This window comes from Sycon ciliatum, chromosome 6 (genome assembly GCF_964019385.1).
Source record: "Sycon ciliatum chromosome 6, ocSycCili1.1, whole genome shotgun sequence".
NCBI lineage: Eukaryota > Metazoa > Porifera > Calcarea > Leucosolenida > Sycettidae > Sycon > Sycon ciliatum.
The window spans coordinates 7,438,028-7,455,927 of record NC_088648.1 but is presented as its reverse complement, the minus strand read 5'-3'; the positions used below and the strand labels follow the sequence as shown (position 1 = coordinate 7,455,927).

Below are 17,900 nucleotides of genomic sequence, written 5' to 3'. Positions count from 1 at the left end.
CACACACACACACACACACACACACACACACACACACACACACACACACACACACACACACACACACACACACACACACACACACACACACACACACACACACACACACACACACACACACACACACACACACACACACACACACACACACACACACACACACACACACACACACACACACACACACACACACACACACACACACACACACACACACACACACACACACACACACACACACACACACACACACACACACACACACACACACACACACACACACACACACACACACACACACACACACACACACACACACACACACACACACACACACACACACACACACACACACACACACACACACACACACACACACACACACACACACACACACACACACACACACACACACACACACACACACACACACACACACACACACACACACACACACACACACACACACACACACACACACACACACACACACACACACACACACACACACACACACACACACACACACACACACACACACACACACACACACACACACACACACACACACACACACACACACACACACACACACACACACACACACACACACACACACACACACACACACACACACACACACACACACACACACACACACACACACACACACACACACACACACACACACACACACACACACACACACACACACACACACACACACACACACACACACACACACACACACACACACACACACACACACAATAACATACTACATCGTCACCACACATAGAAAATACTGCCAGTTCATGAAATTAATCAAAGAGGAAAGAACAACATAGTGTAGCAGCAGCAGATACTAAGTACTTTAGAGACTCTGAGTAGTAGGGAGGCAAGCAGCAAGCAAAAACAGAGTATGTACAAGAAGAAAAGCAGTCAGAAAACCTATCGATGGTCAGGGTTTAGGGGCAGGGTGTATTTTTTTTTTATTTTTTTTATTTTCGGCCAGTCGGCTACTATCATTTTCGTCTTGGGGGCTATAGACAAGGGGAAGTAGCCATGTCGGGGCGTGAGCCCGCCTTTCGGCACCAGGGTGTATACAGGAGAACAAAACACTACAACAAATTTCGTTGTCTCAAGAATTTTTAACAATTTGCTGAGTTCACTTTTTTTCGAAACTGACTCAGTGCCTGAATACTAACTAACTTTTTTACTTATTACTCCGACTCGTTGTGTTTATCCATACATCTTCATCGTTGTGTTTATCCATACATCTTCATCGTTGTGTTCATCCATACATCTTCATCGTTGTGTTTATCCATACATCTTCATCGTTGTGTTCATCCATACATCTTCATCGTTGTGTTTATCCATACATCTTCATCGTTGTGTTTATCCATACATCTTCATCGTGGTGTTTATCCATACATCTTCATCGTTGTGTTTATCCATTCATCTTCATCGTTGTGTTTATCCATACATCATCATCGTTGTGTTCATCCATACATCTTCATCGTTGTGTTCATCCATACATCTTCATCGTTGTGTTCATCCATACATCTTCATCGTTGTGTTTATCCATACATCTTCATCGTTGTGTTCATCCATACATCTTCATCGTTGTGTTTATCCATACATCTTCATCGTTGTGTTTATCCATACATCTTCATCGTTGTGTTTATCCATACATCTTCATCGTTGTGTTCATCCATACATCTTCATCGTTGTGTTTATCCATACATCTTCATCGTTGTGTTCATCCATACATCTTCATCGTTGTGTTTATCCATACATCTTCATCGTTGTGTTCTATTACTAGTCATGAATGACATGAGTACTGAAGTGATCGCCCCTAGCCCGGGCCCCTAGGCCCTACTCTTGATCATGGCCCGGCCAGGTCTCCTGCATGCTCCCGCCTAGCGGCCTAGGCCAGGGGCTCCGGCTGGCCAGTTTCAATGATACTGTACTTCTTTTTGTAGTACAAAAAAGTACTTTTGTAGACTTTTAAATATCTTGATAGCCGGATAGCTCACACAGCTCACACGGCAAAAATAGCTGTCCAACATGCAGCAGATGGTTTTTGATTATTTTCCAAAGACCTACATGTTACTGTACAGTACATTTTTGTACTCCGTGTCTGAATGACGGAGCTGTCCGTCGGTCTGTACTGTACTGACTACTGAGTGAGTCTGTGTCGGACAACGACAGAACTGAGTTACGCCGGTCGTTGTACAGCTCCGTATACGCGTAGTCAGTGTAGATCTACCGTGTGCATGTGGCAAAGAAACAATGTTTTGGACATCTTCTGTTCGGACATCCCTGCGCTGCGAGCTGCATTCCCTGGCCCTTGCCTTGGTACCTCTACGAAAATGTACAGACAGTCATTCCTACATGTGCTCAGTACTACAATCTTGTACGTCCTTTGGCTGAACTTTGCCAATCCCAACATGCGACTGCTAGTATGAATGGCTGGACGCTGGATTAGTGGTGACTGGTGTAGGTGCATGTCTGAGTGAGACACGTCGCTAGCGCTCGCACCGCTCTTGGTGAGTTTTTCTGATCGCGTTTGTTTGTTTGTGTACGTAGGAGAGAGAGTGAGAGAGAGAGAGAGGGGTGGGGTGAGGGGCGGGGTGGGGTGAGGGGTGGGGGTGCATGTACGAGTACATGTACGTACTGGCGTTACTTGTCTCGCGCGTTGAAAAACAACGACGTAAGTGACCTGCAGTTCACATCGAAATTTGGAGTTTTACACCAAATTTGACGTGAAATTGCGCGTCACGTCAGAAATAACGTGCATCTTAACCTCTCTGATAGAGAGTTTCTGCTGTACGTTAAACTTAGAGAAATCACGAAGAGAGCAGGTGTCAGGGTTAGAGTCTACGGCTTCGAGTGTTTTGGGTCCGGATTTCTACGCATAGATGACATTCTCTACGTCCTGGCACACGCAAAGAAAATGCGTACGTACCTGATGGGTATCATTCCAAAGTAACGCAGAGAAGTGCCAAAATATGGAAGGATAATTTCGAGCACACATTCACGTGATTTCTCTACGTGTACGTAGAGCAGAACAAGTTTCCTTTACATTACAGGAACGCGAAGAGTTCTCTCGGGATTCTCCGTGTCGCGTTCCCGTAACGCACTGCAGAACATTATTATTTTCAGACTATCAATGAGGACATAGCTGTGTGTGCGTGGTGAAGAAGGAATGGATATGTGTGTGTGTGTGTGTGTGTGTGTGTGTGTGTGTGTGTGTGTATGTGTATGTGTGTGTGTGTGTGTGTGTGTGTGTGTGTGTGTGTGTGTGTGTAGTGAAGAAGGAATGGCTGTATGTGCGTGGTGAAGAGGTGAAGGCTGTATGTGCGTGGTGAAGAGGGAATGGCTGTATGTGCGTGGTGAAGAAGGAATGGCTGTGTGTGTGTGTGTGTGTGTGTGTGTGTGTGTGTGTGTGTGATGAAGAGAGTATGGCTGTGTATGTGTGTGTGTGTGTGTGTGTGTGTGTGTGTGTGTGTGTGTGTGTGTGGTGAAGAAGAAATGGCTGTGTGTGCGTGGTGAAGAGGGAATGGCTGTATGTGCGCGGTGAAGAGGATACTGCTGTGTGTGCGTGGTGAAGAGGGAATGGCTGTGTGTGCGTGGTGAAGAGGATATTGCTGTGTGACAGAATCATTAACACAATCATGGCTTCCGGCAATGGATGTCAAAAGGTCAAGGTCAAAAGGTGTGTATGTGACAGGCATGACGATGCTGTCCTTGATGTTACGTTACGGGACAGGGACAGGATAGCGCCAGGCATGCCGATGGCACAAACAAAGAAAGAAACACGGAATTAAAGCTGTGTGGACCCTGCTGAAGCAACGTCTTACGCATAGCTACAGGAATAATAATTATAATGTGTAATGTGTGGTGTGTAATGTGTAATGTATGTTGTATGATGTGTGATGTGTTATTTTGTCTGTTCTGCCCAGGTCAGTGGAACAATGCCAGCAGCTAGTGATACTAGGGATACTAGAGGGCATCTCCTTGGTCTTGTGAAGCGTAATGATCCCACTGAGTTGAAGAGGGTCATACTTGCTGCTGATGGTAGTCTAAAAGAAGACCTCGCACGACTGAAGTACACCAACACACGCGGTTATGGTGACAAGAGTGGAGAGCAAGAATCTCTGTTGGTAAGTCATGTATGCCACACAGTTGGAACACAGCCTTCGATTACACAAGGCAGATGTTTGTGCGTGTGTGTTTTCCTGTGTGTGTATGTAGGGGGGGGGGGGGTGTGTATGTGTGTGTGTGCGTGTGTGTGTAGGCCAGGTGTGCATTGGTGGTCGATTCACATGACTTTGCCAGTTGTGTGGGTTAGACAGTTATCTGGCACAAGTCTTGATCTGTCTCATTCAGATCTGTTTCGCTATCGTTGCTATAACTATAAGAGAAAATCTGGGGGTGCACATCCAGTGCATTTGCAGATTTGCGTGCTTCTCTTGCGATGGGCGTATACATGGTACATGGTACATGGTGTGTGCGTGTGTGTGTGTGTGTGTGTGTGTGTGTGTGTGTGTGTGTGTTTGCGCGTATGTGTGTGTGTGTGTGTGTGTGTGTGTGTGTGTGTGTGTGTGTGTGTGTGTGAATGCCGGTGTACATAATAGGGTCATGTACTGCACAATGCGTGTGTAACAGACAGACTGGAGTGTGTGTGCGTCATTGCACAATGCTGCGGAGCGGGCATTCTCAACGGACTTTATCGAGAAGTGAGTTGGTGTAGGTATTGTACATTGCACTCTATTGCACTGCAGTTCGCCACAATGAACTGTTCTAAAACCCACCTGCACAACACTTGCCATAGAACATTGGGGCCAGTGACTACACTAATAGTTGATTAGTTTATGAACCTTGGCTACCTAGCTTATCAAAGTCACATTGAATACTAATGCTTCCTACTGTCATGAAACATGTCTTCTAAGTTCTAACAGCGCCCTGGGGAGTGTTTAGCCAGAGGACCTAACACTAACACCTTTACTTGAACTGATCCTGAAATGCTGTATGGGGAAACATTGCACGATCGCGAAGGCTGCTGATTGGCTGCATACTCGATTGTCATGGTTACAGTCATGTGACAGTTGACGGAATCTACTCTTCTTTACGAATACGAATGTCTTGTCTCCTGCTCTTCTTCATTACCAGTACGAATGGAAGTGGACACCATTGCACGCTGCATGTTGGTTTGATCGCACCGTCATGGTCAGGAGTTTGCTGGAGTATCAAGCAAAACTGGACATGCCAGACACGGTAAGTTCAGGGGGTGTCAATGTCATTATGTTCAGCTTGGTTTGCGTGGCATGATCTTGTGACTGATTATTAAGCCTAGTTCACATTCGACGCAACGCCGACGGTACAGGACGTAAGGGCCTGTCGGGACGGCTGGGGCGACCTGTACAATTTTGTACGATTCGTACGCCACGACGTGCTGCAGTCGTTGCTATGTTCAACAGCGAACGGCGCGAATCACAAGGCACGGTCCTTGACGGGTGACTTTCGGACCTAATTTCTTATTTTTCGGGACTTCTTTTCAATTATTTCTCCTTGACTGAAGCGGAATCAAGTCCACAATACCAGTTTTTCATGAAGACCAATAAAGTAGCCCGGGAAGTTGTGCTATTCAAATAATAGCCCCAGGAAATGATAAAATAGTTCGTCTGTCACGCTCCTGAACTTTCCCTAAATACCATAAGCGACATTAGAACTAATCTTGCTACAATTCAACTCGAGTTGTGGTAGCCATTCTGCGAGTTATCATGGGAACCGCCGTGTTCGAAATGCTAAAATTTCAATGTGCGAATCGGGAGTAGTCGGCGCACGCCACCGTCTCCTGTTCACACTCAAAATGCAGCCGTTTTGTACGCTTGCGTCCCCGTCTACGCCCGTCTTCAGTATGAAAAGTTGAACAGATCCAACTCTTCCCGTCGCTTCCCGATCCGTACGGTAGTACAGTTGCGTTCCCGTTCCTGGTGTTCACATTGGACACCGTCAGACCGTCCCGTTGCTTCCCCTCCATACTTACGTCGCGTCCCGTCATCGCGCCCCGTCGAATGTGATCTAGGCTATAAGGACAACTTCCAGGAGAAATGGAAATGAACATTCATTTGCTGTGCATTGTACATCTGTGTATGTACATGTTCAGCCTCACTTTCTCTGTGCTGCACCGAAGAGTTTTCCGTTATCAAGTTATACATAAGACATAATCCCTACGATCAGACAGAGAAAGGAAAAATCACAAACAAAGAGAGGAAAAGACAATGACGAAACTAGTAAAACTAGTAGCAGGCGAATCTTTTCTGTCCACAGATTGACTGAAGATTCTTGAATCCATATACTCACACAGAGTTAGTGCTGACTGATGTCAGCCTGAGCGAGAAAACCTGCTTTGAGCAGTCAGCCTGAGCGTGAAAACCTGTTTTGAGCAATCAGCCTGAGCGAGAAAACCAGCTTTGGGCAATCAGCCTTAGCGAGAAAACCTGCTTTGAGCAATCAGCCTGAGCGAGAAAACCTGCTTTGAGCAATCAGCCTGAGCGAGAAAACCTGCTCTGAGCGATCAGCCCGAGCGAGAAAACCTGCTTTGAGCAATCAGCCTGAGCGAGAAAACCTGCTTTGAGCAATCAGCCTGAGCGAGAAAACTTGCTTTGAGCAATCAGCCATGCAGCAGACCAAACAACTAACATGGCCGTTGTCTATGCAGGTGGTCCCTGAAGTCAGGTAGATCATTGTGCCCTTGTTCAGCATGCTATGTGTGAAGGGAATGTGGTAGTCGGGAAGCCATAGTATCTAGCAAAACAAAACGTGATCAAACGATTCAAAGTACTGGAAAGCTAAGGACCTTTCTTCCCTCCGCCTTTTTAAGAGCCTTGTCGCGCCTTGACTTTGATTTTGTGTTTCTCATTTTGTTGCAATCACTACTTATCCATGCCGGTTCCTTTTTTCTTCTCCTCCCCTTCTCTCTTCCTTGCCGTGGTTGGCTAACACCCTCTCTCTTTGTATTGGCCGGTGTTCTCACTGTGCTATGAGATGCTGTAATAAATAAAATAAAAATAAATAAATAAAAATGACAGGCCCATCGGAACCAGTCCGGTTGGTCAGGTTATCAACGGACCAACGTTTTGGCTAGCAACATATGTGTACTACTGTGGAGGACACTTGTGCCCACCATATTATACACAAACTGTATGAAAGCGGCCATGTTGCTGGCAGACCAATCAAAAACTGCTTCGGGCCGTCCTGAATGATATTATATTATTACCGGTATGTGCTAGATCCCAGATTTGGGTATTTCACGTGATCCATTGTCTATGCAATGTGCAATTGTGATCACGGCCTTGACTTGCTAAACCCGAACGCACCCAGACCAACTGTGGTCAATGCTAGCATGCATTAACAGGCCCTGCCACAAAGGTTGATGAGCTGAGCTGACTGGGAATTATAAAACTCATATCATTTCACATTTCACGTTTCTGCTATTGCCGTATGCACTACAACAGTATAGTGGCAGTGCAGGGAAACTATTTACTCAAATAATGAATTACTTGAGCAGGTTTCTCATGTGTTCATATGGCATGATTGTTATGTTTGTATACCTGCAGGATGGCTGTCTTCCTGTTCATCGTGCTGCACAGTGTGGTCATTTAGAGCTTGTCAAGTATCTGCTGCAACTTCATCCCGAGTCTGTTTCTGTACAGAGCTGTGTGAGTGATCTGGGACACTGGTAGTGTGTATATGAATGTGATGATGGTTGCATGCTGGGGAGAGGTGGAGGGGGGTGGAGAGGGGGGGGGGGGAGGGTGGTGGAGATGGGATGGTGGAGAGGGGGAAGGAGGGGGGGGGGGGGGGGGTAGTGGTGAGAGGAGGAGGGGGGGGGGGGGCTAGACTCTTCAGAAAGCAGTATTACCATAGCCCTGTGCTGGTGTGCTGTACCTTGGAGTATAGCCAATAGCATAATGGCATCACTATCGGCATTGTACTAGATAGTCCGGGGTTTGACCGTAATTCATGTCACCATGTCACCAGGTTACGATCTGGTTTGTCATTCCATGTTGCACACACCTCATGACACATTCCTTTCAGTACAATAAGACCTATGTAGGTCTTATCTCATAAGACCTGTATTGAACTGTAGGTCTTGTCTCATAAGACCTATAGTCAACTATAGGTCATATGGGATAGACCGCCGTGTGTTTTCTCTCTTCAACTACTCGTACATCTGCCTAGTGATCACATGGCAGTGTATTTGTATGAGAGGTTTGATGTTTGCTGGTGTACAGTGTGATATTAATTGGCATAGCTGTACATGTTCAGTGAGTACTGTATTACAGTTTCACACTTACTGAAATCTGACCTACATCATACATGTACACTGGCAACGCTGACCCTGGCCTGGACCAGTTTCTGATTGACCTACATCATACATGTACACTGGCAATGCTGACCCTGGCCTGGACCAGTTTCTGATTGACCTACATCATACATGTACACTGGCAACGCTGACCCTGGCCTGGACCAGTTTCTGATTGACCTACATCATACATGTACACTGGCAACACTGACCCTGGCCTGGACCAGTTTCTGATTGACCTACATCCTACATGTACACTGGCAACGCTGACCCTGGCCTGGACCAGTTTCTGATTGACCTACATCATACATGTACACTGGCAACGCTGACCCTGGCCTGGACCAGTTTCTGATTGACCTACATCATACATGTACACTGGCAACGCTGACCCTGGCCTGGACCAGTTTCTGATTGACCTACATCATACATGTACACTGGCAACGCTGACCCTGGCCTGGACCAGTTTCTGATTGACCTACACCATACATGTACACTGGCAACGCTGACCCTGGCCTGGACCAGTTTCTGATTGACCTACATCATACATGTACACTGGCAACACTGACCCTGGCCTGGACCAGTTTCTGATTGACCTACACCATACATGTACACTGGCAACGCTGACCCTGGCCTGGACCAGTTTCTGATTGACCTACATCATACATGTACACTGGCAACACTGACCCTGGCCTGGACCAGTTTCTGATTGACCTACATCCTACATATACACTGGCAACGCTGACCCTGGCCTGGACCAGTTTCTGATTGACCTACATCATACATGTACACTGGCAACGCTGACCCTGGCCTGGACCAGTTTCTGATTGACCTACATCATACATGTACACTGGCAACGCTGACCCTGGCCTGGACCAGTTTCTGATTGACCTACACCATACATGTACACTGGCAACGCTGACCCTGGCCTGGACCAGTTTCTGATTGACCTACATCATACATATACACTGGCAACGCTGACCCTGGCCTGGACCAGTTTCTGATTGACCTACATCATACATGTACACTGGCAACGCTGACCCTGGCCTGGACCAGTTTCTGATTGACCTACACCATACATGTACACTGGCAACGCTGACCCTGGCCTGGACCAGTTTCTGATTGACCTACATCATACATATACACTGGCAACGCTGACCCTGGCCTGGACCAGTTTCTGATTGACCTACACCATACATGTACACTGGCAACGCTGACCCTGGCCTGGACCAGTTTCTGATTACATCACTGTACGACTGTACATGTGTACTATGTACAGTCGTCGTATTCATACCACTTCCAGGGCGTCAATTGGACATACAAGTTGATGGTTCTAAATATGCACTATGGGTCGGATTGCAGTGAATACTGGTGTAGTACAGCTAGGCTCCCTGCATTGGACATAAGTCCCTCGTCCCGCAATATCGTATTCCTGAGTGGAATTTTAGATGTGTAGAAGTATATCTGTGTTTGCATGGTTGCTGTTTTCCATGCTTTCAGACAAAGTCTCTTCCCGTACATCTTGCCTCCTTTGCTGGTGCATTGGGCACAGTGCGATATCTGCTGGAGATGCAACCAGAGCACGTCTCAGCCACGGACCAGGTCAGCTTGAATACATAGCACCAAGAGTTCATAACCCCAAGAATGTGTAACTGCCTGCACAATCTCTATGCAGTGTTGCGACGGCAGAACTTCACATCACATGACATGGTCCAATAGGTTACACTGGCAAGCAGTGCAAATTGACCACAAGCGGGTTGTACCCGAAACTGGGTTGCGTACAACCCTGTATTTATCATGCACAGAGTGCAAATAATGTGTACGGGTTCATCACGTGATGTGAAGTTCTGCCGTCGCAGACCCCATAGCTGGAGTTGCACACTCTTGGGGGTTATGTACTCTTGATAGCACTCATATCTATAACATGTCTCAGCCACGGACCAGGTCAGCTGGAATACTTAGTACGCGCTCTAAGGCTGCGTTTACATGTACATGATAACTTTGAACCCGGGTGGAGTTCAGCCCGGGTTGAAAGTCTGTACGAAGGGAAAAAATACGTGAGTGTTTACGTAATGGCACTTGACCCAGGCCAAATACTGATATGCCCCCGCCCAAGTCCTGTATGGTCACGTGAATACTTTCGCGCGAAATTTGCCTGTGCAGTGCTTTTCAAACCTGGTGCAAGATACACACAGAGGTACGGTCATATGATTAAAAAAAATAGGCCAGTCAATCTGTGTTCATGGCGGGTAGAAAATTGACGCGGGTCGAACTCAACCTGGGTTGAAACGCCTCGTGTAAACACAGCCTATGTTGGTCATTTGGTGTTGACCAGCACTTGACCTTTGTGTACGTGTAAGTTGTTTGCAATGATTGTCACCCATACCTGCTACATCTGTACTCACTGTTTTGTACTACGTAGCAGCACCGTAAAGTACCGCGGAAGCGCCCCACTGGCTCATCCTTAACCTTGCACACACATTGCACGTTGTGGAGTCAATCCGTACTCGATTTACCTTTGAGCGGACATGAGCTCCGCCAAAAAACCTGCTTAGTCCGACCTTAATACACCAAGGCCTCGTTTAGAGGCCGTCCGTAAATATCGATATTTTTTCAAGACGATATTAATTTTGTTCACCAGTGCTGCCCTGAAGTCCTGTGCTGCCAGCTAGTCTTACTTTTGAAAACACATTGCGCACAAATTGTTCTCCTCGTTATCTCCACTGTATGTGAACCCGTTTGGTGCAGTGTCACGGGAGACCAATTGGCTTTTAGGGTAGATATAATTGGTGTTGGCCATAGAGATATTAGTTCTCTAGACCATTCATGATGTTCATGGTGCTTATCTTCATTACACTGGCAATGAACATGTTTTGGGAAATGCACCAATATAATATTATCAGCATGCTATGCTGATGAAGTGGAATTAGAGCAGAAACTGAATTTCAAATTTGGTTCATGACTATCGGTATCCCTCATTATGACTTTCCTGTGCAGGATGGCCAACTTCCACTGCACTGTGCTGCACGCTTGGGACATGTGGAGACTGTGCGCTACCTTCTAGATGTGTGCCCAGTACACATAGCTGTAAAGAACAAGGTTGGTATGTACCCTTGCTGGCACTGGATTGCTGGGAGTACTTTTAAGTGTGTTGTTCCATGCGTGTGTTCATGTGTGTGTGTGTGTGTGTGTGTGTTCGTGTGTTCGTGTGTGTGTGTGTGTGTGTTCTTTTGCATTATGTGTGTGCGTATGTGTGTGTTTGTGTGTGTGTGTGTATGTGTTGTTTGTTCTCTGCTCTGGTGGAGAACGGTTGTACTTTTTCGGGCTCTTGTTTCTGGCCTCCGTTCGTGCTTGTTCTCGCCGTTGTGGACGGCCTGGGGTGTCCCCAGCCGTCCAGGCCAACAGTGCCTGAGGTGGGGTATTAACCGACAGGAGACTTGGTCGGATAGTTACGATGACGACACTCTCCTCGTCGCCCCCACCTCTGAGTCCTTCGCGAGGCTTTGCAAGCCCGCGAGAGGAGCAAACTACCGCACGAAGACGACGACTTGGAACGACTCAGAGCGTTGGCTCATGGAATGTTCGCTCTGTTGTGGAGAGTGATGGACCAGTTGTAGCGGCAGCCGTGAGAGGAATTGTTTCCGATGATAAGCCAGATCCATAGCTGCTGGAGATGGCTCTCTCAAACGTGGTCCCGCTCGTCGTTCTATATTGTCGGCCCCGTAAGGGGACACGTGACCGTAATGGCAGTGTTTACCAGGACCAGGTGTATGTGTGTAAGTGTGTATGTGTGTGTGTGTGCCATGTGGTGCATTGGTATGTGCACCGATTTCCAATCGAGAGGATGCGGGTTCGATTCCCGACGATTATGGCCCGCACGTCTTTATTCTCTTTCTCAGACTCCTCCTGACTTTACATTCATTCTCCTGGGTGGTTACCAACAGCCTGTGCATGCCGGAGTATGTGGTGTGATGTGTGTGCGGGAAAAACATGAAAAAGACCAAAAAGTAGGGATTCACTGGCCAGCAAAGCCACTTCATTCAGTGCTGGCAACTGAAATCCGACCCCCTGGGCGGCTGGCAACTGAAATCCGACCCCTGGGCGGCGCACCGCGCCGCCCAGGGGTCGTATTTCAGTTGCCATCACTGTAGCTGTATGGTGTAGACCAGGCTGAATACTAGTAGCGGCGGTCAATTCTTCAGCCTTGCAAGCTGTTCAATGGTGTAATCCCAGCACAAGTTGCTATGACTTCTGCTGTAGCATCGCTATCATCGTCTCTGGCGATGGGCGTTTAATGGTCAATGGTGTGTGTGTGTGTGTGTGTGTGTTGTGTGTGTGCGTGGCTGGTGTGTGTGCGTGGCTGGTGTGTGTGCGTGGCTGGTGTGTGTGTGTGCGTGGCTGGTGTGTGTTTGGGGGGGGGGGGGGGCTGGTGTGTGTGTGGGGGGGGGGGGGGGGGCTGGTGCGTGTGTATGTCTGTGCGTGTGTGTGTGTGTGTGTGTGTGTGTGTGTGTGCGTGGCTGGTGTCTGTGTCTGTGTTTGTTTGTGTGTGTGTGTGTGTGGCTGGTGTGTGTGTATGGGGGGGGGGGGGGGGCTGGTGTGTGTATGTGTGTGTGTGTCCCGCAGCCTCGAGTGCATTTGGCGCCTTGAAGAAGGCTGTGTTTGCGAACTCCGAGTTTCCTATCGGTCTCAAGCGTGTTGTGTACGGAGTCACTGTGTTGGCTGTACTCCTCTATGGTGCTGAGAACTGGACACCGAGGCAACGGGATCTCCAGCGTCCTGAGTCGTTTCATATGCGATCTATACGCATGGTCCTGGGCATCAGTCGGGCGCGCCAGATGAACGAGCACGTGACAACCCTTCAGGTACGGCGGTGGTGGGGAGACATGGACTCCGGCGCCGTCGTCTCCAATGGCTGGGCCACCTGGCTCGCATGGACGACCGTATTCCCCGCCAACTGCTCTTTGGTGCCTTGCCGTCTAAACGACCTCCACATGGCCCCCGGAAGAGGTGGAAAAACCCAATCAAACACGACCTGGCAGCGGTGTCCATTGGCATGAATGAGTGGCTTGATGATTGATTGATTGATTGATTTTTATTTGGATTTGCGAGACCAAACGAGCAGGAGTGCTCAATAACAGGGTAGTGAATGGTTGAGTTGTGCTATGTGACAATGTAGTGTGTGCGTGGGGTGGTGGTGGGGGGGGGGGGGGGGGGGGGAGCTGCGGAGGCCCAATACAATGTAAGGGGATGGGAGGAGAGAAGGCCAGCGGAGAGTCGAATTCAGAAGAGGGAGGAGAGAATAGCTGAAGTACACGGTTACTGGGCGAATTCAAATATACCAAACAAACAGCAAAACAAGTACACAGCTCACGAGTATAAAGAGGACTGGAACACAGAATTGAACTGCTGAAGTGCACAGCTGACGAGAATAAAGACAGGAGCACAGAAAGGAACGGGAGGCAGTCTACGAAGTGGTGGTACCATCGGTGCATGCACCACAGTACATTATCACACTATCGGCTTTGCAAAGTTTGTGGGTACTGCTTGACACAGCAGATGATAGGTCTGAGTGGAGAACCAGGTGTCAGGATGGAGTCTACAGCGTGGTATGCTCTCGTATACAACCTGCCGTGAAACCACTCTTGTGTATGGTCTGCAAAACGCCATTTCAGCCGTCCTCAAGACATCGCTAGACATAGTTGCACATCCCGTCGCTCTGCAAAAGCAAAAAACAAACAGTGAAACAGCCGTTCACGTCCCGCCGGACTCGCAGGGCCTCATGCCGCGTCCCGAAGACAGCACTCCGTCAAGTCGCCCCGTTTGGGGACACAGCCAATCGTGGCAGTGGGCGAAGGAAGGAAGGAAGGGTGTGTGTGTGCGTGGCTGGTGTGTGTGTGTGTGTGGCGGGGTGGCTGGTGTGTGTGTGGGGGGGGGGGCTGGTTTGTGTGTGTGTGTGGGAGGGGGGGGGGGGGGGCGGTGTGTGTGTATGTGTGCGTGTGTGTGTGCGTGTGTGTGTATGCGTGGCTGGTGTGTGTGTGTGTGTATGTGTTTGTGTGTGTGTGCGTGGCTGGTGGGTGTGTGTGTGTGGGGGGGGGGGGGGGGTGGCTGGTGTGTGTGTGTGTGTGTGTGTGTGTGTGTGTGTGTGTGTGTGTGTGTGCGTGTGTGTGTGCATGGCTGGTGTGTGTGTGGGGGGGGGGGCTGGTGTGTGTGTTTTTGTGTGTGTATGTGTGTGTGTGTGTGTGTGTGTGTGTGTGTGTGTGTGTGTGTACATGGCTGGTGTGTGTGTGTGGAGGGGGGGGGGGGGTGGCTAGTGTGTGAGGGGAGGGGCTGGTGTGTGTTTGTGTGTGTGGCTGGTGTGTGTGTGTGGGGGGGGGGGGGGGTATTTCGTGTCCAATTTAGTGTCCATGGTAAATTTATTCATGTTTATATTGTCTGTGTGTGTGTGTGTGTGTGTGTGTGTGTGTGTGTGTGCGCGCGTATGTGTGTGTATGTGTGATAGTGTGTGTGTGTGCGTGGCTGGTGTGGGTGGTTGTGTTTGTGTAGGTGTGCGTGGCTGGTGTGTGTGTGTGGGGCGGGGGGGGGGGCTGGTGTGTGTGTGTGCGTGGCTGGTGTGTGTGTGGGAGGGGGTGGGGGGTGGCTAGTGTGTGTGAGTGAGGGGGGGGGGGGGGCTTCCGTGTGTGTGTGTGTGTGTGTGTGTGTGTGTGTGTGTGTGCCAGCGAGTTCGGTTGGTGGGCACACTTATGCCAGATAGTGTTGGGCCTGTTGCTAACGGGCTCGGCTGCTTGAAGGTGTATTGTTGTGCCTACCACCTTTGTTGGTTTCAAGGTTCATATACTTTCTATTTGAAGTATACATACCTGTTAAACATGGACTGCTTCTGGCTAGATTAACTCTTGTGTAATCAATGGTGCTTGTGAAGCTTATATCAGATCCACTCTGATTTAGCCACCCACACTAGTACCAAGTATTACCTTCACTGGGGGCAGGGGTACCTGCATTTGGATCCCGGGACGGATACCCTGATGCCGTCCATCCTTTTTCTGCACCTTGTCCTCACCCACTTACTAAGGTGTGGTGAGCCCATAAGTGGGACCATTTCAAGTCCACCCTAGTTTGGGGATTTCAGAGGGTGTCGGCCGCTGGGTGGTTCAATGGCCAATTGAATCATCTTTCCAAGGTTCCTTTTCAGTCTTTCTCCCCTCTCCCGGGGAGACCCACGTGACCAGTTTTGGCAGTGAGCAAGTACAAGTACAAGTGTGTGTGTGTGCGTGTGTGTGTGTGTGTGTGTGTGTGTGTGTGCATGGCTGTTGTGTGTGTGTGGGGCGGGGGGGGGGGGGGGGGGTATTTCGTGTCCAAATTAGTGTCCATGGTAAATTTATTCATGTTTATATATATTGTGTGTGTGTGTGTGTGTGTGTGTGTGTCTGTGTGTGAGTGTGTGTGAGTGTGTGTGTGTGTGTGTGTGTGTGTGTGTGTGTGTGTGTGTGTGTGTGTGTGTGTGTGTGTGTGTGTGGATACCAGGCTAAAAATAGTGGCGGTTATTTCATCAGCCTTGCAAGCTGTTGAATGGTGTAATCCCAGCACAAGTTGCTATGTCCAACATAGCTGTTCGCTATCATCGCTTCCACAATGGGCAGGTCTGATGTCTGAGGTCTGATGTGTGTGTGTGTGTGTGTGTGTGTGTGTGTGTGTGCGTATGTGCGTGTTTGTGTGCGTGTGTGTGTATGTGTGTGTGTATGTGTGTGTGTCTGTCTATTGTACAGGCCGGTCTGACTCCCCTTGTTGAAGCAGTGTTTGGTCCTGGAACTGACTGTATTCCCTACCTTCTTCAAGTCACACTCTCTCAGCTGGATCATGATCAGGTAAAACCTACGTTGTTCAAATAAAGTGCTGACAGCTGAAATCCGACCCCTGGGGCGGTGCTCTCACATTGCAAAGACCAATCATGGGATTGCAACACTAAGAAATAGAGACCGCTAAAATCGGTGCTGCACTCGAGCAGGAAAACCAGGGGTCGGATTTCATTTGCCACCTTTGTAGTACTTTCAATCAATACCATGACAGAAAGTAATTTTGTTTGGACTCGGAACAGATTTAGATCACACATTGCTGTGGCGTCAAACCCGGTGCAACAGGTGCAGCCATAGGTACAGGTGTAGTGGAGTCATTAACCTCATTCTCCCCAGTCAAGCTCCGTGTGAAGACGTTCAAGAACAAGATTGCCTGATGTGTCCAGCGGGGACGAAACGTACATCGCAATCGAGTTTTGACGCCGCTGTGTCACCTGCTATGTGTCATGCGCTACCTGATGTAATGCCATGCCATGTGAGATACCACTAACCATGCATCGACTAGGCGCCATGCGCGACCTGATGTTGGTGAGAAGGAGAGCTCTGTGCCAGAGTAGCTTTGCAGAGGATGGTCCGTACTAGGCCTAGGGGTACCCTACCGACTAGGCCTCGGGGTACCCTACCGACTAGGCCTAGGGGCACCCTACCGACTAGGCCTAGGGGTACCCTACCGACTAGGCCTAGGGGTACCCTACCGACTAGGCCTAGGGGTACCCTACCGACTAGGCCTAGGGGTACCCTACCGACGGTGTCGTCTTAATATAGGGAACCCTATTTTACTTTCTTTGCATTTGCGTGATTTTAGTCATTCAAAGAAACTGCTAAACCCTTCCATACCTAAGACAGACATCCTTGTTGTGTATTACGACACTTGCAAAAGTAAATTTGTTAAAAGCCTGTGACTCGCATTAGACTGTGCTTTGCTTTTTCTTGTGTTCTGTTACGTACTTTGCACTCTCAGGCTGATGTCATCGTGGAACAAGCCAGAAGCATGGCCAAGCGACGACATAAGTCACGTGAACTGCACATGATCAATCAGCCAGCCGGAGGAAAGAACAATTGCCGTTTGTCGTGTCAACGCTCCCTAGCGTCTGTTCACCATATTCCAGTTCATAGACATTAGTCTAGTCCATTTATCCAGAATAGTACAACCAGCTTTTTTTTAACTCGATTTTGGCCGAATTTAGGCTCAAAACCCACTTCAATTTCTATATTTTTATGTGCTTTTCCATACATTTTGCCATGGTACTGTAGTACTGTCCTAATTTTTGTAAAACTTGTCTTTGAACAAAATTCCTGTATGTACGGACCTTTTCCGCCTCAAACTTAGCAAGGAATGATTGCACAGGTTACATAGCCAAGAATGTACTGTTTTGCCTATCATGTCTCTAACATCATGCACATGTATGCGTAGGAGCCAACAAACAATACACGGTGCCAGTTGGGAGTGGACTGTGGTTCCAATTTCAGTAATTCTACTTCAAGCACCAAGTTGTCATAACCGACCTACTGGTGTACCAGTTCATCTCCATGAACATTATTATCTGCTACTCTTCATGATGTACAGATTCTGCACATCATGTCAGCATCACGCCATCACTGGTAGTACTACAGGTGAAATCCTGATAATTCGAACCTCAAAATGCCAGGAAAAACTTCTAATTATCCGGACATTC

At 48.4% G+C, this 17,900-nt stretch overlaps 2 protein-coding genes across 2 annotated transcripts in view; both read left to right on the top strand.

Moving 5' to 3' along the window:
- The window catches only part of LOC135819265 (uncharacterized), a 184,474-nt gene that overhangs the window by 104,804 nt on the left and 61,770 nt on the right, over positions 1-17,900 (top strand). The window lies entirely within an intron of this gene.
- LOC135819264 (ankyrin-3-like) lies at positions 2,305-17,873 on the top strand. Its single transcript, XM_065332439.1, has 9 exons — positions 2,305-2,552; positions 3,969-4,169; positions 4,644-4,745; positions 5,179-5,283; positions 7,629-7,730; positions 9,875-9,976; positions 11,372-11,473; positions 16,138-16,236; positions 17,186-17,873. Exons 2-9 carry the CDS (start codon positions 3,981-3,983, stop codon positions 17,345-17,347), a joined length of 963 nt encoding a protein of 320 aa, XP_065188511.1. The 5' UTR covers positions 2,305-2,552; positions 3,969-3,980; the 3' UTR covers positions 17,348-17,873.

Bases quoted from the DNA above. Each gene is read 5' to 3' on its own strand.
- LOC135819264 (XM_065332439.1), top strand. From the start codon at position 3,981: ATGCCAGCAGCTAGTGATACTAGGGATACTAGAGGGCATCTCCTTGGT. The intron at 7,731-9,874 runs GTGAGTGATCTG...CCATGCTTTCAG, and splicing joins CTGTTTCTGTACAGAGCTGT to ACAAAGTCTCTTCCCGTACA. The intron at 11,474-16,137 runs GTTGGTATGTAC...TCTATTGTACAG, and splicing joins ACATAGCTGTAAAGAACAAG to GCCGGTCTGACTCCCCTTGT.